Source organism: Rhea pennata, chromosome 3, assembly GCF_028389875.1.
Source record: "Rhea pennata isolate bPtePen1 chromosome 3, bPtePen1.pri, whole genome shotgun sequence".
In the NCBI taxonomy this organism is placed as follows: Eukaryota; Metazoa; Chordata; class Aves; order Rheiformes; family Rheidae; genus Rhea; species Rhea pennata.
In genome coordinates this window covers 97,303,037-97,327,822 of record NC_084665.1, presented here as the reverse complement: position 1 = coordinate 97,327,822, position 24,786 = coordinate 97,303,037, and the positions used below count along the sequence as shown (strand labels likewise).

At 40.2% G+C, this 24,786-nt stretch overlaps 2 protein-coding genes across 4 annotated transcripts in view; one reads left to right on the top strand and one right to left on the bottom strand.

Annotated features, from left to right (window-relative positions):
• The window catches only part of SMAP1 (small ArfGAP 1), a 99,655-nt gene extending 97,369 nt beyond the window's left edge, over positions 1-2,286 (top strand). For all 3 annotated transcript variants that reach the window (XM_062572853.1, XM_062572852.1, XM_062572851.1), the window contains one exon: positions 502-2,286. In XM_062572853.1, coding sequence (XP_062428837.1) covers positions 502-636 — 135 coding nt within the window. In that variant the 3' untranslated portion in view covers positions 637-2,286. The remainder of the gene's footprint in view (positions 1-501) is intronic.
• Positions 2,025-24,551, bottom strand: B3GAT2 (beta-1,3-glucuronyltransferase 2). The gene is made up of 4 exons (XM_062572854.1): positions 24,018-24,551; positions 10,910-11,054; positions 2,198-2,346; positions 2,025-2,111 (listed from the first exon to the last, which is right to left on the bottom strand). Exons 1-4 carry the CDS (start codon positions 24,549-24,551, stop codon positions 2,025-2,027), a joined length of 915 nt encoding a protein of 304 aa, XP_062428838.1.
• Positions 24,552-24,786: the final 235 nt, after the last annotated feature.

The following is a 24,786-nucleotide window of genomic DNA, read 5'->3' as shown; positions in this document are numbered from 1 at the left end:
CTGAGTAAATTTTAGTCTTTAGCAAAAATGCTTATTTTTAGATAATACTGAAGTTCTAAAATGTCTTGTTCTTTGATGATAAGTGGACAATTTATTAAGTTTTGATAAAGATTTTGAGATCTCCAAAGAAATATTACTGGAATTGAAAATTTGAAAAGTCTTATTATTTGAAAAACATCAGACACATCCTTTTGTCACATCTTTTGTAGATTCACTAGTAAAATGTTTGTACAGACTTGTCATCTTTCAAACACTTTGCTGCAGCTAGTCAACTGATGTGTGTAATGATGATCACTTGGTCATCTTGGTCCTAGAAGAGCCGGTGTCTTGAAAAATATCTAGAAACTTATTTTGAGGAAATATTTTTGTTTAATCAGAAATGCTAGTTTTAGGAAAACATTTTAACTGGGTTGCTAATTTAGAAAGTATTGCTGCTTTACAGCTAATAGTGATGTTTTCCAACATCAGTGTTAACTGGAAGCGTGTGTGCTTGCTTCACAGATGAATCAGCAAATGGCTGGAATGACCCTCAGCAGTTCCAGCAACGTGATGGGCTTTGGCCAGCCCCCCAGCACAGTGGCAGGATGGACTGGAAGCTCCTCTGGCCAGACTCTCAGCACACAACTGTGGAAATGAACGTTGCAATACAAGTTTCACCCAGAACAGCCACCTAACATTCCTGTTCAAATGCATTTACTTTCCCTGTTCTCTCCATGTACATATTTTTCTTTTTCCCCAGCTCTTCAGATTAAGACTATAACTGACTGACCGTGTTGTGGTCTATATTGATTTAAATTTGATGTAGTGAAAAGCAGATCAAGAATACATTTATATATCATTGGCAGCTTTTTCATACTACAATGCACATGATTTCATAGACCATATATTTAAGAAGCTGCTTAATCCCATATTGAATTTTCCCTCAAAATTGTAGATCAAATGTCTGCATATAAGGGATGTAGCTATCATGTTAGTAATATCTAAAAATAAACCCTGCCTCCACCCAAATTACCCAGTAATCCTGTAGAAGGTACTGTATGAACAAATGTTTAATCATATATAAATAGAATGTAAATGTATCACTGAGCAATGTTTTCTAGTGTATCAAACAAATTTTGTTTCATCATACATTTCACTGTGATGTTATTATGGTGTGCATAACAGGGAACATAATTATTGAAAGAAAGATAAACCTGGATGTTACTGTAGTTCTACAAATTAATAGTTTATTCTTTTTTTAAAAAAAAAAAAAAAAAAAGAGCATTTGATCCATTTGAGTTTCCTGTGATAAGATATCCAGTCTGGTTTATGAGGCATGTACACAGTGTTAATGCTGGGAACTAGTGGCACAATATGTATACAAGGTAACTCAATGTAAACAGATATATTTTTCCTTGCAGAGATATCCAGGTTTATGACAGTGATTGTGTTTACATTTTATGGTGCCTCGTAATAATAAAATGTTATTTCCCTATATTAAAAGGATAAATCCATAAATGATTGTGGATTTTTTATTTCATGATTGTATGAACCTTTTGATCACTCTTTCTTCAAGAAGTCTGTTTTTAATGAAGGAAAACATACTCAATTTGGAGGATCCATTTACATAAATATTTTGGTGGTCAACAGTTTGTGATTTAAAATCAGTTTATAATTACATCATTAGGTTGGATAAATACAAAAACTATATACATAAATGATGATATTGAAAATATTCTGTTGCAGTCATGTTTGTCTCTTGATTGTTTTTACTATGTGGAAACAGTCTTAAAATAAAGGTAAGTAAGTGTCTGGTCTTAAGTGTCTTAAGACCAAGTTCAGAAATGCATGCAAACAAGTTAGAACAAAGCACACCCATCTGATTTGCTTATCAGGGTATATGACAACTTTTTTGTTTCCACAGAAGTCCATCAGATAACTAATAAAAGCTCTCACACAGGAGCACACTATTTTAACTGGCTGAATTCTCCCATCTTCTGATATATCCATTGTACTCCTATTTCCTGTATAACTGTATCTCCAGATCATACCTCAATATTGACTGTGTCCAGATGATATTTTGGCTCATTAGCTAGATTTACTTTTTCTGTTCGTGTGTGCCATACAAGAACCTGTAAAATAATACGTGTGTTAGTACAGTACTAGGTAATCTACAGAGATAATATAAAAGCTTTTTAGTAGGTGTGAAAATCAGTACCTTTGTGCAGTTGTTTGCTTTTGGTTCTAGTTCCTCCACTGTTGTTATCTGTTTTAGAAAATCAGACTCTTGCATTCCTGGTTGAGAACCACGACGCTTGAATACAGCTTTTGGATGTGACAGAATCACTTGAAGACTCACAGCAAATCCTTGAATAAAAAAAGTATTAAGAAAAACCTTGAGATTTTACATTTTTATGCAAATTATACTTAATCTTAGAAATCTCCAAGTTCCTTTTAAAAATGTGTAAATTAAACCTGTACATGATAGACAATATTTGATGAGGTTACACATACTACATTGTTTTGCTTTTTGCTGTGAAGATGCAGTAATATTTTTTTTTTTTTTTTTGTAGTGGTGCTGTAACTTCTCCTACATGATATAGTCATTTTCCTGTTTTGCCTGAAAAGTCAGGTACTGCTAAGGTCTCAGAGTATATCCTTCCTTTCTACTTCTAATTAAGAAATAAAACTAAATTTGAGCTAAAATAAAATGTATGAAATTCATACTGTACAAACACTTCTAGGTAATAAAGGTAAGAGTCAAAAAGGAAAAATGGAATAAAATAACATTTACTTAATCATAACTACTGTGGTCAGTTAGCCTTTAGACAGTTTTAACATTAACATTGCTGAAACGCAAGTCAAAGTAATCTTTTGTCTTGTGTATAGTTCTCGTAGACTAATGAAAATAATTAACAAAATGTAGTCTGCAAGACAGTCTGTAGCTTATCTGTGGATTGTGCAGAACTACTCAAAGGACTGCTTAAGTGCACTTGACGTTATTTGCTGTGCATTCCCCTAGTACTGTACTTTAGGTCTATCACAGGGAGGTAACAAACAAATCACTAGTTGGTACAAATTCACTTTCACCGAAGCAACTATCATGCCACTATTTATATAACTTTCCAGTTGTCATTCCGTAAGGCTCAGTAGCATTTATACTTGTTACTATAAACTATACAAATTTACCAGTAAAGAAAAACCATGTCTAATTCCCTAATAGCCGAGTCTACCAATGAAATCCTTTGGTCAGTTCCAAATGATTCCAGTTGCCATTTTATCACAGAAGTAGTAACGCAGTATTGTTATCTATTTAATTTAAAATTACTATGTTAGTTTAAAGCTAGTATTAATATTTTCTCATAAAAAAGGAATGTAATGTCCTCTAGTGGCATATAAATGAGTTCCCCCTTTTATACTAGAATAGTCTTGCTACAGTATTTTCCTTGAAAGTATCTGCAGGCTTTTGTGGGAACCTTTCAACAAGGAAAATATAACAAACTACATAATATATCACCTGCAAAGAAAGCACGTTGAAACCACCTCTGTCTTAAAATTATCATGCTTTCACCTGTAGCAGAACATAGTAAGGCTCCAGAAAGCGTTTTTTTTTTTTTTGTTTGTTTGTTTTTTGTTTTTTTTTTTTTTTGTTTGTTTGTTTTTTTTTTTAAGAAAAACAAGGTACTGCTGATGAAAGAATAGGGTTTGGATGGAAACTGAGATACCAATTCACTGAGGGACATAGCTACAGAAAACATATTTAATTCTGTGTCCACATGGTACCCTGCCTAAGCCGAAGAAGAAGTAGGTGTATTGAGATGAGAAAAAGGGTTTATCCACCCTTTGCAGAGCACTCTAGTGAATAAAAGCCTTCCAGGAGATAGGAGACTTCAGCTGTAGACTCCCCTTGGGCTGCATGGTTAAGCCTTCAGCTCCGGCTCCCTAATCTGCTAATAGCTGTGCTCAGATCAAGCCTTTCTCTGGTATTGCTGCTGAGTTTAGATGAGTGGTAACAGGGAGAACAGCAGCAGTTTGGACTCCTCCTCTTCCTGGGCAGGCGTTTGTCTTCAGCAGGCCACAAAGGTTTATTGCTTCACATGTTTTGTGGCCTTGCTGCATGGGAGTGTAAGGTGGGTTCCCATTCTGTGCTATTAGCAGCCATGGATAATCATCTGTGAAGAGCTGAGGTGGCGAGTTTAAACTCCCTCAGCAAGGCTGGCTCCAGTGCATACAGCCAGCTTTCTGCAACCTTGAAAGATGACTGTAGACTTAGCACCAGTGAACAAAACAACTGTCCTGGTGCAGTTCAGTATTTACAGTTAGATTTTTCTAAACTAGAACACAGTGCATTTCAGGTTTTGGGTGCAACAGGGCTTTAATGTGGTTGATGCTTTGGGAAAGAAAAGCATGACTGGAGCCCTGATCAGTTGTGTGAGTTACTGTTTCTTGAAAGAGTCAAGAGTTCATTTTTAAGATTTAAGCTGGTGATACTTGAAGAAGAAAATGAAGTAAACACCAAAACTAGATGTACTTCGATTTAATCTTAGCATTATTTTCATGGAAAACATGTGAGGAAACTATTTTCCTCCTCTGCTGTAGTTTCCTGGTTTTTAGAGTAGAGAAGGAACCCAGACCCAGGCAGAAGAGAATCTAAAATGTTCTGCTGTGTATCTTTGTACATTCCAAACAGCTTGGCTCCCTGGTCCACAGTAGCCCACACTACACATCTTAATTTCTTCTAGGCTCTCTTCTTGCAAAAATAGCTGCTCTGTTGAGAAACTTAGATTTAGTGCTGGGGATGGATTTCTCCAAAAACAGACCTTTAGATGTGCCATGCCCCCTCCAGTTAACATGCACCATTGGTACCATTACAAACCACTGTTCTGGAATACTATCAAAAAACTCCTGTGTTTTCAGGCACCTGGACTGAAAAATAAAATCAAATTATTATTAAACCAAGTGTTGTATATGGTGAGGTCATAGACTACTGTGTGCTGCTTGGCCTGTGGCCTGATGTTTGTTTCCTGGATCAATGATGATACAGTCTTTGTATCTCTTAAGAGAATCCAGTAAGCAGCAACTTGAAAGATGAAATAAACAAACTCCTGGCTCCCCTTCTTCAGTTCTACTTTGCTCTGACATTTATGACATCTTAGATTTACATGGATAGGTGTCTAATGGACCTGAGTAAAAACCATTTTCGAGTAACAGCTTTCTACTGATTGTATCACAGAAGGATCATTTTGCCATCAAAAAGAGGAGATGGCTCAGGTTTTGACTACACGAGCACTATTTATTTCCCTTGGTAGCTAGTGATCCCTTGGTAATAGATGAAAAGCCATTGCTATTTTGAATGCTATCCTTGACCAGAGATTACAAGGAATTACTGACTCCAAAGTAGCATAAGTGAAGAGTGCTGTGGGTCTTTACCTTGGTAATTATTCCTGCAAGGTCATATTGAACTTAAAATCACCTGAAACACCACAAGACAATTTCATAGCCAGCATGTGAAGGGCTGTTTGTGTTTAAGCCAAGGCTGTAAATCTAATGGGCTGAAGAGCCACTTGGATAAGAATCAATCTATCTGTTGGAGGACAAGATAATTTGGCAGATATGGCAAGGATTAGATCCGTTTCCTTCTAGAAGCTATTTCTGTTAATTCACACAGTGATTTGTGTTAGATCGGTGCCTTCTGTTTAAAAAGTAGCACTTTTTTTCTTCATTCAGTTAGGAAATTGTTTATCTTCAAAAAGATAGACAATTGCTGTGATTAATGCATTTCCCTCCTGAATGGTTCAGATAGATAGGATAATAGCTGAAGGCATAATAGAAACCAAATGAGAACATTTATCATTTCCTGAGTGTAAATGCAATGCTCAGTGTTGATGTTGGTACAGATATGCTGGTTTCAACACAGTTTAACGTGCTACCTTTAACTTGTTTAACATCCCAGAGCTTGGGGTTTGCTTCCTTCAAATACCTGCTTCTTGTGATAGGCTATTTTGGTTGCACTAAGGTAGAGGTTGAGAACAGGATTTTGGAGTTTAGAAAAGAGATCTGCTGACAGTTAAATTACTATGAAATAGGCTCTCTACCTTGAGCTCTAAAACATTTAAAAACATTTGTCAACCTTTCGGGGGCACTGGTTGCTGCATTTTTATGCAGGGGAGCTATGACTGCCATAGCAGCTGACTTAAGGTGTTTTTTTTTTTTCTCTCCTGATGTTTGTACTCCTGACTTTCAGCTGTGCTTTTTCAAGCAAAAGCATGACAAAAGATGTCATGCTTTGTAGTGGCCACTGGTCATTAATAGTCTAGCTTTTTTCTTAGCAGAACGATAACAAACATAACATACTGAAGATCTGATATTATGGCAAAATTCAAAAAAGTTGGTTGCTCAGGCCCCAGAAGAAGCGCACAGCAGATGAATTCTGGACCAAAAGTCCAAAATCTGCTTGCCTGGTGATTCCCATGGTAAACAGACATGTAGATCAATCTCTAAAGCTGAAGCAGCTTCTGGAATGCTAACATATATACTCTAAAGCACGCATCTGTCTTCCTTGAGCAATCTTGGCATTAGAAGAATCATGATCCAACATCTTCTTGTAGATGGGCTAAAAACTCTCGCACTGGGAACAAGCCAGAAGTACATCAATAACAGCATCCGTTCTATAGAATAGTCTGTATTTTAAATCAAGTCTACAATAAACAACACAATGCATTTGTTTCAAAAGCGCACATGGCTACTGGTAATCTGAAAATATAGTTTAAATATATTTTTGAAAAGCTCCACTGCAGTTATTTAATTTGCATAAAAGCCAAAACATATCTCATCATGGCTTGTATTCTTTTAGATATCAAAAGTGTAGTGACAGAATGGAGCTCATTCACACTTGCATCAGGCTTTCCTGGTCCAGAATATGTCCATGGATAAAATTATACTTCATGCCTTGTAGACAATTCAAGTATTTGTGCAGCTTGACATTAGGACACACTCAGGCAAGCTAACTCTTCAAATATTATATGGAGGTATATAGAAACAATGTATTTCTACCCACCAAAATATAAATACTTGTTCCTTGAAGTTACTATTTTTTAGCCAGTCTAAACAAATGGATTATTTTTGGCAGTGTAAATAATTATTCTTTCCCATACTGCTATTCAATATATCATTTATTTCTTCAGTATGGTAAGTTTTACAAGTATCATCCATGTTAACACTCTAACTAGTACATTTTCTTTCACTGTTGAAAACCTTTTGACAGTAGATGAACAAGTGAAATAAGGAGTGGTGTTCTGAAGTCTTCTTAGGGAGCTTTACATCAAGCCAAACTGCTAGAAATTCTAGCTTCACTCCCTTTCTACTGTGGCGCTCACCTGACCGAGAGACCAAGATGGGGCCTGTTACAGAATATGCATGCCAACCTACTAGAAAAAGTGCTCCAGCTAGACAGCTAGAAACACCAAGGAATACAAATGCTTCACAGCAATCACAGAATAAAATTCTAATCAATCAGGCAGAAATCCAACCTGGACAGGTTGGAGAGTTGGGTGGAGAGGAACCTCATGAGGTTCGACAAGGGCAAGTGCAGAGTCCTGCACCTAGGGAAAAAATAACCCTAGGCACCAGGACAAGCTGGGGGCCGACCTGCTGGAGAGCAGCTCTGCAGAGAAAGACCTGGGAGTGCTGGTGGATGACAAGTTGACCACGAGCCAGCAATGTGCCCTTGTGGCCAAGAAGACCAATGGTCTCCTGGGGTGCATTAGGAAGAGTGTTGCCAGCAGGTCAAGGGAGGTGATCCTGCCCCTCTCCTCAGCCCTGGGGAGGCCTCATCTCGAGTCCTGTGTCCAGTTCTGGGTTCCCCAGGACAAGAGAGACATGGAGCTACTGGAGAGAGTCCAGTGTAGGGCTACAAGGATGATCAGAGGGCTGGAGTATCTGCCCTATGAGGAACGGCTGCGAGAGCTGGGCCTCTTCAGCCTGGGGAAGAGAAGCCTGAGGGGGGATCTTCTCAATGTGTACAAGTACCTGAAGGGAGGGTGTCAAGGGGACGGGCACAAACTCTTTTCAGTTGTCCCATGTGACAGGACAAGAGGCAATGGGCAGAAATTGAAGCACAGGAAGTTCCGCCTGAGCGTGAGGGGGGATTTCTTCCCTGTGAGAGTGACGGAGCACTGGCACAGGTTGCCCGGAGAGGTTGTGGAGTCTCCTTCTCTGGAGATCTTCAAGGCCCGCCTGGATGCAACCCTGTCTAACATGGTCTGGGTGACCCTGCTGAGCAGGGAGGTTGGACCAGATGATCTCCAGAGGTCCCTTCCAACCTTACTGATTCTATGATTCTATGAAACAGTAATCAAAGCAACTTAAAGGAAGTCTGGCTTGTGGTATATTTTGTTTAGATTAAGATGAGATCAGAGCATACTTCCTATGTTCTTATTGCTGATATTACTTCAATTCGTTTTTTTAACTGTTTTTCCTCAGTTCATTTTTAACTAAGATTCTGGTAATACTTTAAAAGTCTTAGGACTGTAATTTTTGAAAGACAACTTGTTTCCCCTTCCACCCTCTGGGAAATATTTGTCTGTATCTGAAGGATGGTTTTCTTTCTAATGAATCTGATTTTGCAGTATACATGAGTCCATCTTCTATAATTTTTATATACTGGGTTTAAGATTTTGCTTAGCTCTGTTCAATAAAACATTTATTTATTGTAGTTTACTAAAAGCAGTATTAATAGTACCAAAATATTTATTGCAAAACATAGCTAAATGGTATTTTCATCAAGAAATACAAAAAAATCCCTTCAACAGTATTAGGCAATAGGTATTTCCAAAGTAATTAGGACAGGTTGGTTTCAGCTAACAATAAATACCTTTTAGCATTATATTGAAAACAAAGGCAGATTTACCCTAGAAGTGGGAAAATCATTTTATCTGTGAGGTCACACTGTTCTGTCTCTTCACTTAAGCTCTGAGTTTTATGAAACTAAAGGGGCTATAGAGGATGAGAAGAGATAAGAGGCAACAGAACATATTGCAGATGCTGGGTCCTATTTTCTGTAGCCAGTATTAAAACTAAGAGGCCTTAGCAGCCTCTTTAGCAAGACAACCATATTTAACTATGAAAAGAGAGGTGTATATTGTACCACAACTATCAGAAAATGAATTAAATTGATTCTCAGGAGCTAAGCACAAAGAGTAGCTCTGTCCTTTTCCCTTCCTTGCTTTAGTACCATTGTTGCTTTCTCCCATATTGGCAGCGTGGCTAAAAAACATGATTCACTTTTGAGTTCTTTCCCCCGCCCCCTTCTCTATTTTAGGCTTTTGTTTTCTAGTTACGGTATGGGGAGCCCCTCTCTCCTGAGTGCACATTTTTCTAGCCTCTGAGTACCTGTGCCTTTTCTCTTTGCCTCCTATTCTCTTCTCTCACACCTCCTTGTTCTCTAGCCTTCAAATACTCTCCTCCTTGTTAACAATCTGCTTCCACTCTTCTTTCCCATCCTTTTCCTCCTCAGAATCAGTATCACTTTTTGCTTGAAATACCTAATTTCTCCCTTCCCCCCAAAATGGTAAGAAATTCTGTGCCAAATTCTAGAAACCATCCACAGTTAAAACTGAACTGGAACTTAAAGAACAAACTCATATGGCCTGTTTGCCAAAGAAAAAACAACACAGGAAACAGCTGCTATTTCTTCTACTTTTTGCCTGTTGCTAATGAATTATGGACTATATTATCATCCTTATAATATCCATGAATAACCACTTCCACAACATAGTATCAGTGTGCATTTGAAAACATACAGGCAGAGACTGTTCTTGAAGTATGCAGCAGCAGCCCTTCAATAGGCACAATCATTTAAGGATTGAGACAGAGATCTGTCTAAGGAATGTCACTACAGAGACTCTCAAATATTTTCATGCCAGGTGATACCATTGACTTGAAATCTTTCTATAGTGCAGAAAAGTTCAGCTGTTAATATTTCTAAGACACTACTGTTAGTTCTCCTATTATAATTTTTAACCAATTAACACTACGTAGTTTTCATCAAACATTTCAATCCATAAAAAACATTTTGATGAAATGAAAAAGCATTCTACTTTCCCCACTCCTAAAATATAAGGGTTTCAAGAAGAAGGAATATAGCTGGCTATTTTCTCTTTATTGTCCTCATATCCCTCCTTTTCCTTCTCCTTCCTCTTCCCAATACAGAATATGCTTAAGCACAAATAACATTCTGGGAAATAAGCTGATGCCACATCAAATATCAGAATTCTGTATGCTTGTGATTCAGTTCGTAGCTGTGAATAAATTCAGATGATTGTCTAAGCATGGATTGACAGTAAGACAGAGCTATGTGGTATGCTAACTTCACAGAGTAAGATTGATTAGATCAGTTTAGAAACTTTTCTGCCTTCATCTACTAGGCTATAGTAGTTAGTGACTTTTTTTTCTCTTAAGCTTGCTGTTTCAAACTATATCCATCTATAGTTATCACTGTCATTCCAAATAACCAATCAAAAATGTATTATTTCATAAGTAGCATTTTACAACATGAAGTCTAAGAAGGGACTTCATTTAGACTGTCTAGTGTAGACTGGTGATAATGAAAGGTGGGGACTTCTTAAAAAAATTAATTAGATGAATTAATCTACTATTAACTTGTTTTAGACAAACAATTTATACAACATAAAAAATAAGTTGCCACATAAAATTAAAACGAGTGAGAGTATGTTTGGCTATCACCAAGAAGCAACTTAATTAGATAAAGTGTGCAAGCTTCAAAGACATTTAATGCTAAAAGGGATATATGCAATGGCTGCATTTTAAAAGCTTTATAAGCTGTTTACACTGAATCATGTTTCTGTTCTGCTCATAAAAGGTGTAAAAGACAGATATTAGGAGAAATATACATCTTGCAACTTGCACTTACCTGCCATGTCAATAGCAAATGGCCTGTCAGCTCTCCAGCCAGTGTACCAGCCAACAACTTTACCATTTTCCACAATAGGGCGCTCGTACCGACGTCCTCCCACAAGTCCCACGGGCCACACTGACACTTTGCGGGTTGTACGCATCTGCAAGAGGCACGTAGAGCGTGATTTTACATCAGTTTTCTAGTAAGCTGGGTTGATTATGTTTGTTTGTTTTTTAAGTGTCAATGGAAAACCTAGGCATTAGTCATCAATACTAGGTGTTGAAAAGCAATTCTGTCTCGCAGGTTTTAGCCTGACAAAATAAGCATTTGAAAGCTGAGCATACCCACTTGCTTTCTGTGAAATCTCCAGCACTCTAACCAGTAGACACTTCAATTCTACTGAAAATATCCTGTTATCTTTTATAATAACATTTTTTAAAGCTATGAAAAATAGTATTTATTTCCTTTTTTTTATTTGAGTATTTAGAGGTGTATAGATCTTTCTTCTCTGTAAGAATATAGCACTGTTTCAATAGGTTTATTTCTATAGTTTATCTATATATTGTAGATGCTCCATGAAAAAAGCATGATGATAAAGATTAAGAAATACGCATTTCATGAAGAAATGTACAATTAGTTTGAGACTGGTAACAAATACACTGAGTACAAGAAATTGTGACATGCAACTCTTCCCTTCCTGGAACATACCAGATGCGTTATGCAAAAGATGAGGCCTAGACCTATTAAAGGTTCATAAAAAAAGGACTGTTTTGACTATTTTTCTCTTTTCTTCTTTTTTTTTTTAATTTTTCATCTTCTTCATCAACCTTTTTAATCTTTTCTAGGTATAATATAAATGTTTCTGGAAATAAGAAAAAAAAAAAAAAAAAAAAAAAAGGCTGGCCAGCACGCTGCTGTTAGTTCAGTGTCAGTGTGGAAGTTTTTTAGTCCTCATCTAATCTAGAGGAATCTATAGCTATTAGAAAACTACTTTCTAGCAAAAAGAGTGCACAATTAGGATTCAATGAATTCAAGTTTGCTGGTGAGAAAATTACTTTCTTTGGTAAACAGGACATACTGATGGTAACATGACAAGAACCCTGAGGTATGGCTCCCCACTGGAAGGTCACTGACATTCTGACATGAGAACAAAGAAGATAAGCCCAGAACTGAGCTCATGAATGCTGCAACCTCATCTGTGCAACTTAACTACAGGTACTGTGCTTAAATATAATCCTGTTTAAGCACGTATTAAGCTGAACTATTTCAGCATAACATGGCTTTAATTTGATTATTTTTAAGTTTGTTTTCTAGTGTAGTTGAGGCCTATCCCTTAGGGAAAGCTTATCCCTTCCAAATACTCACTTTACAAACATGTAAAATTTTGCTTGTTTTTCCTAACAGCACTCCCATACCTATAGATGTTCAAACAAAAGAAAACCTTGATTTAATATTAAACTCTTCCCTCTCTGTCAAAGTTAAAGATTTATCATACTCATTGTCTAGATTCCTAGGAGATCTACCAGAAAGCTCTGGTCTACACTCCACATCTAAAAACAAGAGCAGATTTTTTAAGAGAACTTAATATAGGGAAAGCTTAAAATAAATATTTAAAATCCACATATGTGTATATACACACAGGAGAGGCATGCATCTCCTCCTCCAAAAAGAATCTTCTGGAGAGTATAGCTATATGAACAAATTATTATTATATGGATTTACAACATACTATTTACTCAAGACCAACTGCCTGTACCCCATGCACTTCCCCATGGTAAACATAAAATAGCCACAAGATCAGAAAATGCACACTTTTAATTATAGCAAAGTAGCTAAGGCATAGTAAGCCCCTACCTTGCTTTTCTCCCAATAATCATTTCAGTAGTTATATTTTGACATCAGCTAGATCACACAACACTTCTGAATTAGGTGAAAGGTACCACAGCATATATACTAGCACAGACTGATTTGCAGTCATACTTTCTATGCTTTACACAATGAATAGTAAAATCTTGCCAAACAAGAGTATCTCTCTGACCTCATCAGACCAGGATAAAATAGTCCAAGATGATTTAGTTAACGTAGTCTTGGGCCCATCTCAGTGTCTGTGAGGTAAGTAAAGCTACCAGATATCAACAAAAACTAAGTAAATATTTACAGAGCTCTTTGTTTTGTCTTTATGACACTTTTTTTCTTTATTCTCTCACATCATTATATTTTTGGAGAATGCAATAAGCAGGTACCAAAAATACAGCAAAGTAAAGGAGCATATCTACACCTGTATTTACGTTAATTCTAAAATGCCTTATAGCCACAGGATATGCAAGATAGATGAAAGAAGGGATATTTCTTTTAACCTTCTGAGAACAACCTTACTGCATTTAACATACAGGTTGTGTTGTACAGGTTATGGCTGTATTCATGTAGGATGGAAAAAAGACTGTATTGGGATTCAAGGGTCAGTTTTTATCTGGAATTTGATGCTACCAATCACTGGGCCATAAAAAGGCAACTCAAAAACTTAATTCTAAATAGCTTTGTTGCTGTGGGTTAAACAACTTCCAAATTCCTATAAATTACAACAGCTTCCTAAGCTGTTCCTAAGTTACTCTTCCACCTGTCATTTTAATGTACAGTAGCACATTATCTTACTATTCAACATATTAAGTTCCAGTAGTTTACATGAATTCAATTCATCTCACTTAATTCTTGCAAGCTAGACAACTAGTCTATGCTAACTCTTTAGACTGATGATAGCTAATGAGCAGAGATAGTATACCGACGTGATTCATCCTGCCTGACTTGGACAAATCTTCACTTCTTTCCCTATTTACTTTGCGATCATCTGAAAAGGGGTCAGGACACCAGAGGTGTGCGATGTATTGGCTGGAGGAAGATGGGGGGGGGAAGGGGAAGGCTGGGGCGGGGCACACTAAAATAAGCCAAAAAGAAATGGGGAGGACAAAACTGGGCAAGAATGGGCAAGGAAATGAAAGGACAGAAGCCTAAGGAATGACAGGAGAAATCCAAATGAGGTGATAAGTATGCAGCAGTAAATACAGTAATAATACAAGGCTCACTGAAAAACTAACCAGTAAAAATGCAGAAAATGAAGCAGAGCAATAAAAGAGAGTCATAAAAGCACTGCTAAAAATAGCATCTCATTAGTCAGTCAAGAGAAGCTGCTTAATAAGACATGGGATATATGGGACTGATGGACAAGGAAGATGCCATGCTAATAATATAAATAAATATAAATATTATAAATACAAATTTAAAAATATAGTTATACTTGCTACAGTGAAAAGGCTTCCATGCTGGAACAGTCATCCTAGTGTTTTTGCAGCCTGATCTGGATGTACTTCTATCCAGGATTCAAAGTTCTCAGCGAATTTGGCTGCCACATGCAGTAAGCTTTTTTTCCTTCTTCCATTCTCTATCACTTCAACCCTTGTGTGATTTGCAATCTGTACTGGTCAATCTACAGATTATCATCCAGGCTTGCCCTTCCACCACAGAAAGACTCAAGCAGATTTTTACACAAAACTCCAATACTTTGCTACCAAGATACAATCTAGAGCTTCTTCATTGCAACTCCATGAGAGAGAAAAAAGTTCAAGCGTGACTACAACCAGCTTTTCTATCAGTTCTCAAACAGGCACCCGGCATGACTTACAGGTCATTTAAAGCTGAATTCTGCTTCCATAAAACTTACGTGACTGCACTACAAGTCAGGACAGCTCAGCTGCAACAACGCAATGCCCATATTCTTAGGCACTAAATGGAGCTTCTATCCCTACTTCCCATTACTTCGAAGGAGTTACTGAGTCAATAAAAAATCTGTGCCAGTGGTTTTGTGGTTCAGGGACTGTCAGGCCTTGGGGTAACAACCGCAAAAAGCAAGCTTATTGTCAGTAAACCTGAGTGTAAAGGGCCCACACATCTCCACACAAAAACTTGTAGAAAGTGTCTACAAATCAAGGAAATTTGTCAGTCACTCATCTAGTCTGCGACACCCCATTGCCACCAAGACTGATTGATGGCATTTAAAATATTCCTGACAGATGTTCATCTAATCTATTCTTAAAGACAAGAAAAAATAAAAGCTCCACAACCCTCACAGGTTATCTGATCCGATGTCCTTATTATTAGAAAGCTTTTTCTGAATACCTGTCTTAACCTCCTCTGCTGATTCTTATCCCATCCATGCTAAATAGGGAGGATAGATTAATCTCTCCAGCAACATTTTATTAACTGGATACAATGATTAATGCTTCTAAATAATATTGACATCCTTGAGCACAAATTTCAACTCAGCTTCCCTACAAGAGGAACCTGTACTAAATTTAACTAAATCAGTGAGGAACCAATTTTGCTGGAATGAGAAGACTTCCAGAACTTTCATTATTCATGCTTCTTTTTGACTAGCCTACTTATTCTTTTTCTTATCCTACTTTATTATTCTACTAGACTGTGTTCCTGCATCATGCAACGCATCTCTGAAGAGCTGTTGACCATTCTTAATACCATAGCAATGGTATTAGTTTCATAGGTGGAAATAAGACAACTGCTGCCTTAAGTATACAGACAGACAGTGCTTGGTACTTTGTAATCCAGAGTTCCTCATTCTGATTTATCTGCTTCAAATCTCCTTTTTCTTCCTGTTTCCTTTCATTTTAAAGCTATTTCATTGTTTTTCTATCAGTCTTTTCTAATCCAACCTTTTTAGCACAGCTATTACATGTAATGTGTGCAAGGGGAATGTCAGGATGCATTTAAGATCTGTCATGTACTCTTAAATCATTTATAAACTAGAAAGGTATTTAATGCACTGCTAACTCATATTTGGATCTTTCTTATAATGAGGAAAATAACTAATGACAGCTAGTTAATACTTAGTTCTGTCTAGGCCACTGATTGTTATTTTTAAGACTAGCAACAGTGATTTCCCAATCAACTCCAACAAGAGACAATAAAAGAGCTCCATGTTTTTGAAACATGAACAGATTCACTTATATTACTTTAAAAATCTTTATAAGTATAGCCATTAAAAATACGAAGAAGTTGTTTTTTAAATAACTGTCTTAAGATTAAAACCCTATATTAAGCTATCAAAGGAGCACTAACCCTTCACTAGTTAAGGTTGGAATATGTAATAAATATTCAATTCTCTGGTGTATTTTTTGAGTTGCTCTCAAAATATTTTAAAGATGGTCATGGAAAACCTGAAGTCTAATCTCAATTGCCAACTGCTCATACCTATGAAACCCCTATCTAACATGAAAAATCTCCCTGCAAGGAAAAAAACCTCGAACTTTAAAAACAAAATTTAAAACCTTTTTTCTACTAATAGAGAACAAAATCATGAACAGTGTGAATTTCTCATGAAAGCTTTAATTTTCACATTCAAAATATTTTACTGAGGTTTTTTGACAAATCATGTATTAAATACCACTTCTCAATTAAGGTTTAATCTAGGAGCATTCAAATCAGTGGAAAAACTTGCAGCCATTTTCTCTGATCATTCTATCAGGTCACAGGTCCCTAGACAGCAAATGAGCTGGGATATTTTTGGTGTTAGTGTTGACTTTATGAATAATATAGCAATTTAAAAGCGCTATCTCCCACATACAAACAATAAATTAATTCAAACCATTAACAAAGAACACACGATACTCTGAAACGTGTGCATATTTACATGTACTGAAAGCCTGTTATCTCATGATAAAATCAATACATTTGATAATACATAACGCTTGCTCTGTGTGTTATATATGCACCTGACAGACATTTCATAAAGGTTAGGTGAGTTCACAAGTTTCCTGCAAAAAGTTCACAGCATAAATGGGCTTTTAGACACAATGAGAAGTGCTTCTGAAAAGAAACACCTTGCTGTATTTAGGTCCTGTCTGGAGTGAAAGAACAACTATAAAACAGCGATATGTGGACACGGATAGCTCTCTGTCGAGTAAGGAAGTCTGTATACAGCTGACAGATATCGTTGGTGGCCATATGTGACATGCAATGCCTGCAAATAACTTACATTTTTACTAAAAAGGATTTTTCCAAGCTACTCTATTAACAGCAATTAGAATATGAGCTACCTGCATGCATACTTTTTCGGAGAGTGATGGGCAAGGGTTATGAAAATGTTTTCAGCCTGGATCACTTGTCCTTTGCTCCACAGTATCATAGAATTGGACAGCTTTAGGTCAAATCATCTAGCAAAGACATGATCTTTAATATCTTTTCTCTCTTCTTCATGAATCTTTGTTCAAGTCTGGCTGATTAGAATCATAGAATCATAGAATCAGTAAGGTTGAAAGGGACCTCTGGAGATCAGCTAGTCCAACCTCCCGGCTCAGCAGGGTCACCCAGACCATGTTAGACAGGGTTGCATCCAGGCGGGCCTTGAAGATCTCCAGAGAAGGAGACTCCACAACCTCTCCGGGCAACCTGTGCCAGTGCTCCGTCACTCTCACAGGGAAGAAATCCCCCCTCACGGTCAGGCGGAACTTCCTGTGCTTCAATTTCTGCCCATTGCCTCTTGTCCTGTCACATGAGTCAACTGAAAAGAGTTTGTCCCCGTCCCCTTGACACCCTCCCTTCAGGGACTTGTACACATTGAGAAGATCCCCCCTCGGTCTTCTCTTCCCCAGGCTGAAGAGGCCCAGCTCTCGCAGCCATTCCTCATCTGCTCCAGCCCTCTGATCATCTTTGTAGCCCTACGCTGGACTCTCTCCAGTAGCTCCAGGTTTATCCTGTACTGGGGAACCCTGAACTGGACACAGGACTCAAGATGAGGCCTCCCCAGGGCTGAGGAGAGGGGTAAGATCACCTCCCTCGACCTGCTGGCAACACTCTTCCCAATGCACCCCAGGAGACCATTGGCCTTCTTGGCCACAAGGGCACATTGCTGGCTCATGGTCAACTTGTCATCCACCAGCACTCCCAGGTCTTTCTCGGCAGAGCTGCTCTCCAGAAGGTTGGCCCCCAGCTTATCCTGGTGCCTAGGGTTATTTCTCCCTAGGTGCAGGACCCTGCACTTGCCCTTGTCGAACCTCATGAGGTTCCTCTCCGCCCAACTCTCCAGCCTGTCCAGGTCTCTCTGCATGGCAGCACAGCCGTCAGGTGTATCAGCTACTCCTCCCAGCTTGGAATCATCAGCAAACTTGCTGAGGAGGCACTCTGTCCCCTCATCCAGGTCACTGATGAAAAAGTTGAACAGGATGGGACCCAGGACTGAGTCCTGGGGGACACCACTAGCCACAGGCCTCCAACTAGACTCTGCACCACTGATGACGACCCTCTGAGCTCTGCCTTTCAGCCAGTTCTCAATCCACCTCACTGTCCACTCCTCTAACCCACACTTCCTGAGCTTCTCTAGGAGGATGCTATGGGAGACAGTGTCAAAAGCCTCGCTGAAGTCAAGGTACACAACGTCCACTGCTCTGCCTTCATCTACCCAGCCAGTCATTCCATCACAGAAGGCTATCAGATTGGTTAAGCAGGATTTCCTCTTGGTGAATTCATGCTGGCTGCTCCTGATCACCTTCTTTTCCTTCATATGTCTGGAGATGACATCCAGAATGAGCTGTTCCCTCCCCTTTCCAGGGATGGAGGTGAGGCTGACTGGCCTCTAGTTGCCTGGGTCCTCCTTCTTGCCCTTCTCGAAGACTGGAGTGACACTGGCTTTCTTCCAGTCCTCAGGCACCTCTCCAGTTCTCCAGGACCTTTCAAAGATGATGGAGAGCGGCTTGGCAATAACTTCCGCCAGCTCCCTGACTAGAGGATGATCTGGGCAATTCAGGCCACTACTTAAGTTTTAGCATATTTTCAAAGTATAAGGGATTTTTTGTTTAAACGACTCCTGGGAAGAGCAACTCAGCCAAGTGTCCTCTTTACTGACCAGGTTCATATTTCTTCTTACCTTCTCTGTGGCTCCAAGAATCTCAGATTTCCTCTGCAGACTGTCTCAATTTCAAGAGAGGGAATGGAGGACACTAACTTTCTCTCTTCTTGAATCTTTCCAGATTCAACCATAGCATGATAGGGCATTCTTCTGCAAGAGTCACCAATGGAAGTTTGAATTCCGGTCTCCAACTTAGTGGATAACTGGGCTAACTATTAAGCTCTTACATAAAGGGCATGCACCACAACTGAGATTTTTTTTTCCTTAGAAATGATAACTAATGCTGAGATTTATTTTGAACTCAGTGTTGTAAGTCTGTATTCAAAAGGCTCTATCGAGTGGGTTCCTCTAAGGAAACCCACTCTATGAATGCTCAACTCACACTCAGATAAGACAGTGGTATATACTATGCTCGCATTCTTCAGGCACTTAGCAAATCTTGATACAAAATCTTAGACACCAGTGCCCAAAGGGCTAGTGTTAGCACTGAGGGAGATCATGGATCACAGTTTTAAGATTTAAGCACTTCAATTCCACTTGCATCTCAGTTCAGGTATCTGAGCAAACTGTAACGAAAGGGTGCAAGAAGGCAGGAAACTCTAAAAAATTAACACGCTCCAAATATATCAAGTTCATCTTCTTATATATGTAAAGATCAGTATTCCTCTGTACTCCTTAAGCAGCTCATCCCCAGAAGTTCCAGCAGAGTCTCAGTGTAACCAACAGTAGACTGGATTTCCACACATGAGAAAGTGGTGGCCTTTGGTCAACTACTCAAAATACAGAAAAGGCAAAGAAAGTATCTGAGACCTACATGAAAGATGTGAAGTGCTAATGGAAGGCGAACTTCAACTATGTGTACCTTCAGTTTCCAGCGCTTAGACTGATCTGACTTTTAAAAGCTCGCTATGAAGATGGCATACCAGCCTTATCTAAGACTTCTTTCTGGAAGTTTGAAAATATAAAATTGGTAGTTGCTGAGCATCAGTCACAATATTACAATAACTTGCACTCAAGACTACGATGAAGCACAAACACAACAGAAACCATGACACAGTGTCACTGTTCCAAAAGGAACAGCCGACAAGTAAAATATACAAAGAAGCTACGACGATTCATGTAGAAATATCTATAAAGCATTTCAAGTAACATATTTCGGACTGCAGTCCTCTCACTAGCTTAATTATGAGCACAGCCTGATGTTCAAACGCTAAAGACATTTTCAGAACAAGGACTGTTATTTCTGATGGAGAGATGGATCTCCAGGTGGACAGATGATATTTAAGTAGCGGGGGAAAAATCAGTTTCTAGTTTCTGGAATAGAAAATAGAAAGAATAAATGATCAAACATAGTACACCAGAACCACCAGTATTAAAGTACTCAAGTGAAGAACCATACTTTTACTGATTTACTCTCAAGTGGAAAGAGTTATGAATAATTTAAAGACCACACCTCCCCTCCTGGAAATACTTCATCATCATTACTGTGACTCCATTTAGCGCTCCAAAGTATTTTACAATTGCGGAACCAACTAACCAATTGCTCCTCTCACTGAAGCCTTTTCAGGGAAGAAAAGGTTAGCCTAACTTAACAAAATGCTCAGATAAGCCTATCCCAAATACATTGAGGCAGTAGAAAGATAAATTACACACTCCACCATATTCTAGAAACTAGAGGTAAACCTTCTCACTCTCTTCAGTTTTACTTTGAAGACATATTTTTGCCAGTCAAAAACTAAGCTATACACATGTCATCTGTCTCACATGTAATGGAAAACAACAATTATAAACAGTGTCATGGGGTTCCAAGTTTATCACAAATAGTGGTATTTTCCAGAAAAAAATACCACTGTAATTTGGGGGTAAGGGACTCCTAATTTCCATGGAGCACTTAATTTTTGCCCGCTCTCATGGGACCAGCTCACTACATACCAAGTACATCTGATAATGATATGATAGGAATAAGCACATTTTAAGTACTTTGGACAGAGATTAAAATTTCGTAATCAAAAGCGCTCAAAAGCATCCTATCGCATCTTACATCAAAGTAAGTTCCTTTTTGAGTGCATCCTTATGGCTTATATACCTCCACTCAGAGTAAAGCCATTGTTGTTCTTGCTTTCTTAAAGTTGTCTTCTGTAAAGGCACTAGGGAAACCCACCGCAAAGGAGCTGCCTTAAACATGATCCTTTACTTATGTGAAGTTCCCTGGCACACCTGCTCTTTGATAATGTTGCATGAATGAGCAATCTGAACACCTAATGCCAACACTTCTATTGTGCTGGTTTTATTGTTCTAACCAACCACAAAAACATTATTTCCCACTCTACCGCCAATAAGTCCTCACTGTTGTCAACAACATTAAGTCTAAAGGAAACTGTTACCAAGAACAGAGGCCTACTATTTGAAGAGCCAGCAGGCATCCATAATTGCTGTGGGCCAGAATCGAATGCACACAGCTTTGAGCGATTTGGAATCTGCATGCCTCTGGGCTTGCCTCTGACTGTAACTTGTTCAAGGTCACCCAGCCAGTAAACGATAGCAGTAGGATCAGAATTCAGGAACTGCTGTCTCCCGGCTCTTTATCTATACTACTCTTCTGATTGGGCAGCTATGGTTAATCAGCTCTCTGTTGGGATCACCAATAGGCAACTGCAGCTCTGGAGAATTGTGCCTGGTAGGGGTAAGAAATAGCATGCTGAAAAAAAGATTCCCTCTCAGCTATCACTACAGCCACTTTCATGAAAGGAATTACTACTAGACTTCATGTGATGTGTTCTGAAGTTGTTCTCTTCATGCTTGAAGAAAAGCACAGTTTACCCTCATCAATCAGTCAATTCCCAAAGGAGAGATGGGGATTTTCTTCAGAGCTTCAGAGTCAAAATCCAAGAAAACGGTGTATTTTTTAAAAAAACAAGAAATAAAATTCCAAGCAATGCTTTGACTGAAACTACTGTCTCTCTCCAAATGTACTCTCCCATTCATCGTAAAGATGCATCAAGTTGGCAATATCTGCAAAGAGACTAGCTACTTTTAATTTTGCCAGGTCAAGATACAGGCAGGAATCCACCATGTTGGTAGTGTTCCAGAGACCTGTCTTACAAAGAGCTCGTTGATAATACCAGACAACAGTTACAGGGATGTAACCGTTCTCTCTATATATCTATATATCTATATTGCTATAGGAATATATAGATAAGAGAAGTAAAAATCTTTCTCCTCCCAGTAATAGAGCTTTTCAATTATTATGTTTCACAATAAGAACTCAACCATGCTAACTTGTCTGCCTGTGAACATAGAATTCAAATTAAAAACTTCTCTCTTAGCAGTTGAACCCTGGTAAAAGAAAAGTCTTAGGACTGCTTAGCTATATATAAGGTTAGCATTCTTCTCAGCAAAAATAAACACAGATTGCCTGTTGTGCCTGCAATTTTCAAGGTTAACCCTTCAGTCAGATTTATCACCTGTTTTCCTAAATTTACAGCCTAGCTCTTTAGAAAGGTAGTTTGCATCCTTTTTTATCATTTTATTTTATCATCTACTGCAATTAGAAGCAAAGTATGTGAAATAATAAAAGATTAAAACTGACTCTGCCCTTTCAATAGCTGTGAGTCACTCAAGTGGTGTGCCTGTCAATGCTATTCTTTTAGTTTGTCCTAAACATTTATACTCCAAAAATGCAGAGATTTGTCTTCAAATATCTTTTGTCCCATATTACTCATTGTAGTGAGGTGTATTTTCTGTATCAACTCACAGACTCCCTAGGAATAAGCCATATTAACTTTATATCCCTGAAAACGGACAGACACTCCCATTATATCAAAGATCGGTATATGCAATTATTCTGCATTACAACAAGCTAGGCACAGCCAGGAGATTTTAAGAAAATCAATTATAACAAAGGTTTAGCCTTCAGGCAAAGGTCTTCAAATTAGCAGCTTCCATGCTGAATGCCAAACCTGGAAAGAAACTGGGACATCCCTGCTGAATGGGAACTGTGTACCTGTCAAAATACTGAAAACAGAAATTGATGCACTATAAATCTAAAAAACAAATCAACATATGCATTCCTAAAACAACTTGCTCTAGAGACTTCCCATTTCTGTATATCATGTTCATTTTAACCTACCAATTGTAAAGCATTTGAGGAAATACAGTATTTGCAAAATACAGAACATTGGTGCACACTACTAAATAATGTACTTCTCACCAATAAAAGACACTGATCTCCATTTGTCTAAACTACTGTACAGTTCCTACCTGCCTGCTCATCTACTCTACCGCTCCCCTCCCTCGCTTTTCTGCCAAGGTTACGGATGTACATGATCTTTCTTCTGCTCTTTTATGTCCACTTATTAAACATCGCTCTTTCCTGCTAGTGTGAAATCAGAAAGAAAGCTGGATAACCTCACTCCCAAGCATTTGCCAGTTTCCACCAGAAAGGAGCAAGCACTTGACCAAGGGGCTGAAATAAAGACAAAACATGTCCCTTCACAACAGATTCCTGAGGGAATGTTTAGCCATTATATACAAAACTGTTTGCTGCTTTTAAAAACGAAAGGCGTCAAAAAGGCTGACCAACTCCTCGTGAAGGAGCAGTTTCTGGATTAATTCACTTGTGGCAAGTAAAAAACCCACAGGACCGTGACTCCTGATGCGAGTTTGCCCTACAAGGAAGGAGGCACAACCTTTAGAAAAAAAAAAATATGTATCAGACAGTGTGCCTTTCCTCCCAGCTTTAACACAAACATCTGATCCGTTATATAAATCCCAAACCTGGCTCGCTCAGCAGGAAAACGAGAAAGCAGCACTATGAAGTTGGGGAGCTGGGAGGAGGAAGAGAGAGAAAGCCACGAAGTTTAAACTCAGGACAGCGGTGGCCGCATGCACGAACCGCAGGCAGCCTGGGCGAGGCACGGGGCGCCGCAAGGTGCTGCGACCGGGAAGAAGGAGGAGGAGCTCGGACTCGCCCGCGCCCGAGTTTGGGTGAGGGGCAGCGGGAAGTGGAGATGGGGCACAGCCCGGCGGCGGGCGGCCAACGGCTAACGGCCGGCGGGCGCGCGGGCAGCGGTTGGCCAACGGCTAACGGCCGGCGGGCGCGCGGGCGGGCAGCGGCTAACGGCCGAGGCGCGGCGGGAAGCTGAGGGGAGGCGAGGGGAGGCGAGGGGAGGCGAGGCGGGCGGGCGGGCGGGCGGAGGGGAGGGCACGCACCTCCTGGAAGAGCTCCAGACTGTAGGTGTTGTCGTCGTCGGCGAAGAAGAGCACCCCGGGCTGGGGCGGCGGCAGGTGCTGGTGGCGCTGGCGCAGCCAGGCCAGGCCGGCGTTGCGCTGCTCGGTGGCGCGGGGCAGCCCGGGCCGCTTGTACCTGCGCGGCGTGGGGACGTGGAGGTGCGTGCAGGGCAGGCCGGCGCCCGCCACGAAGCGGCTCACCAGCTCGCTGCGCGCCGCCGCGTCCTCCACGAGGATCCAGTGGAGCCGCGCCACCTGGCGGAAGGTGTTGGCCAGGCGGGTGAGCTCGGCTTTCTGCACCGGGCGGCTGTACGTGGGCGTGATGGCATAGATGGTGGGCAGCGCCGCCGCCTCGGGCCGCCGCTGGGGGGGCGCCCGCGCCGCCGCGGGCCGGCCGCCGCCGCGGGGAGCCAGCGCGGGCAGCGGCGCCCGGCTGCTGTCGATGTCCAGCACGATGATGACGATGAGCACCCAGGGCAGCAGCAGCAGGAAGCGGCTGAAGAGCAGGGACTTCATGCTGCCTGCGCGCCGCGCCGCTCACCGCCGCCCCATGGACGCTCGGCGGGGGGCGGCGGGGGCCGCCCTGCGCCGCCCTCTCCCGGCCCGGCTCAGCCCGCGCGGCGACGGGGCTGCGAGGCGGCCGCGCAGCGCCGCGCCTCCTTCTCCGCCTCCTCCTCCGCGCACGGGGAGCCGCGGTGCCCCCCGGCAGCCCGCGTGGCAGGTGCTTCGCCGCGCTTCGCCTACTCCGCGA

Excerpts from the sequence above, each read along its gene's own strand:
- B3GAT2 (XM_062572854.1), bottom strand. The coding sequence starts at position 24,551 with ATGAAGTCCCTGCTCTTCAGCCGCTTCCTGCTGCTGCTGCCCTGGGTG. Across the intron at positions 11,055-24,017 it reads GTCTGGAGCTCTTCCAGGAG|ATGCGTACAACCCGCAAAGT; the intron begins GTGCGTGCCCTC and ends TGCCTCTTGCAG. Across the intron at positions 2,347-10,909 it reads ATTTGCTATTGACATGGCAG|GATTTGCTGTGAGTCTTCAA; the intron begins GTAAGTGCAAGT and ends TTTTTATTCAAG.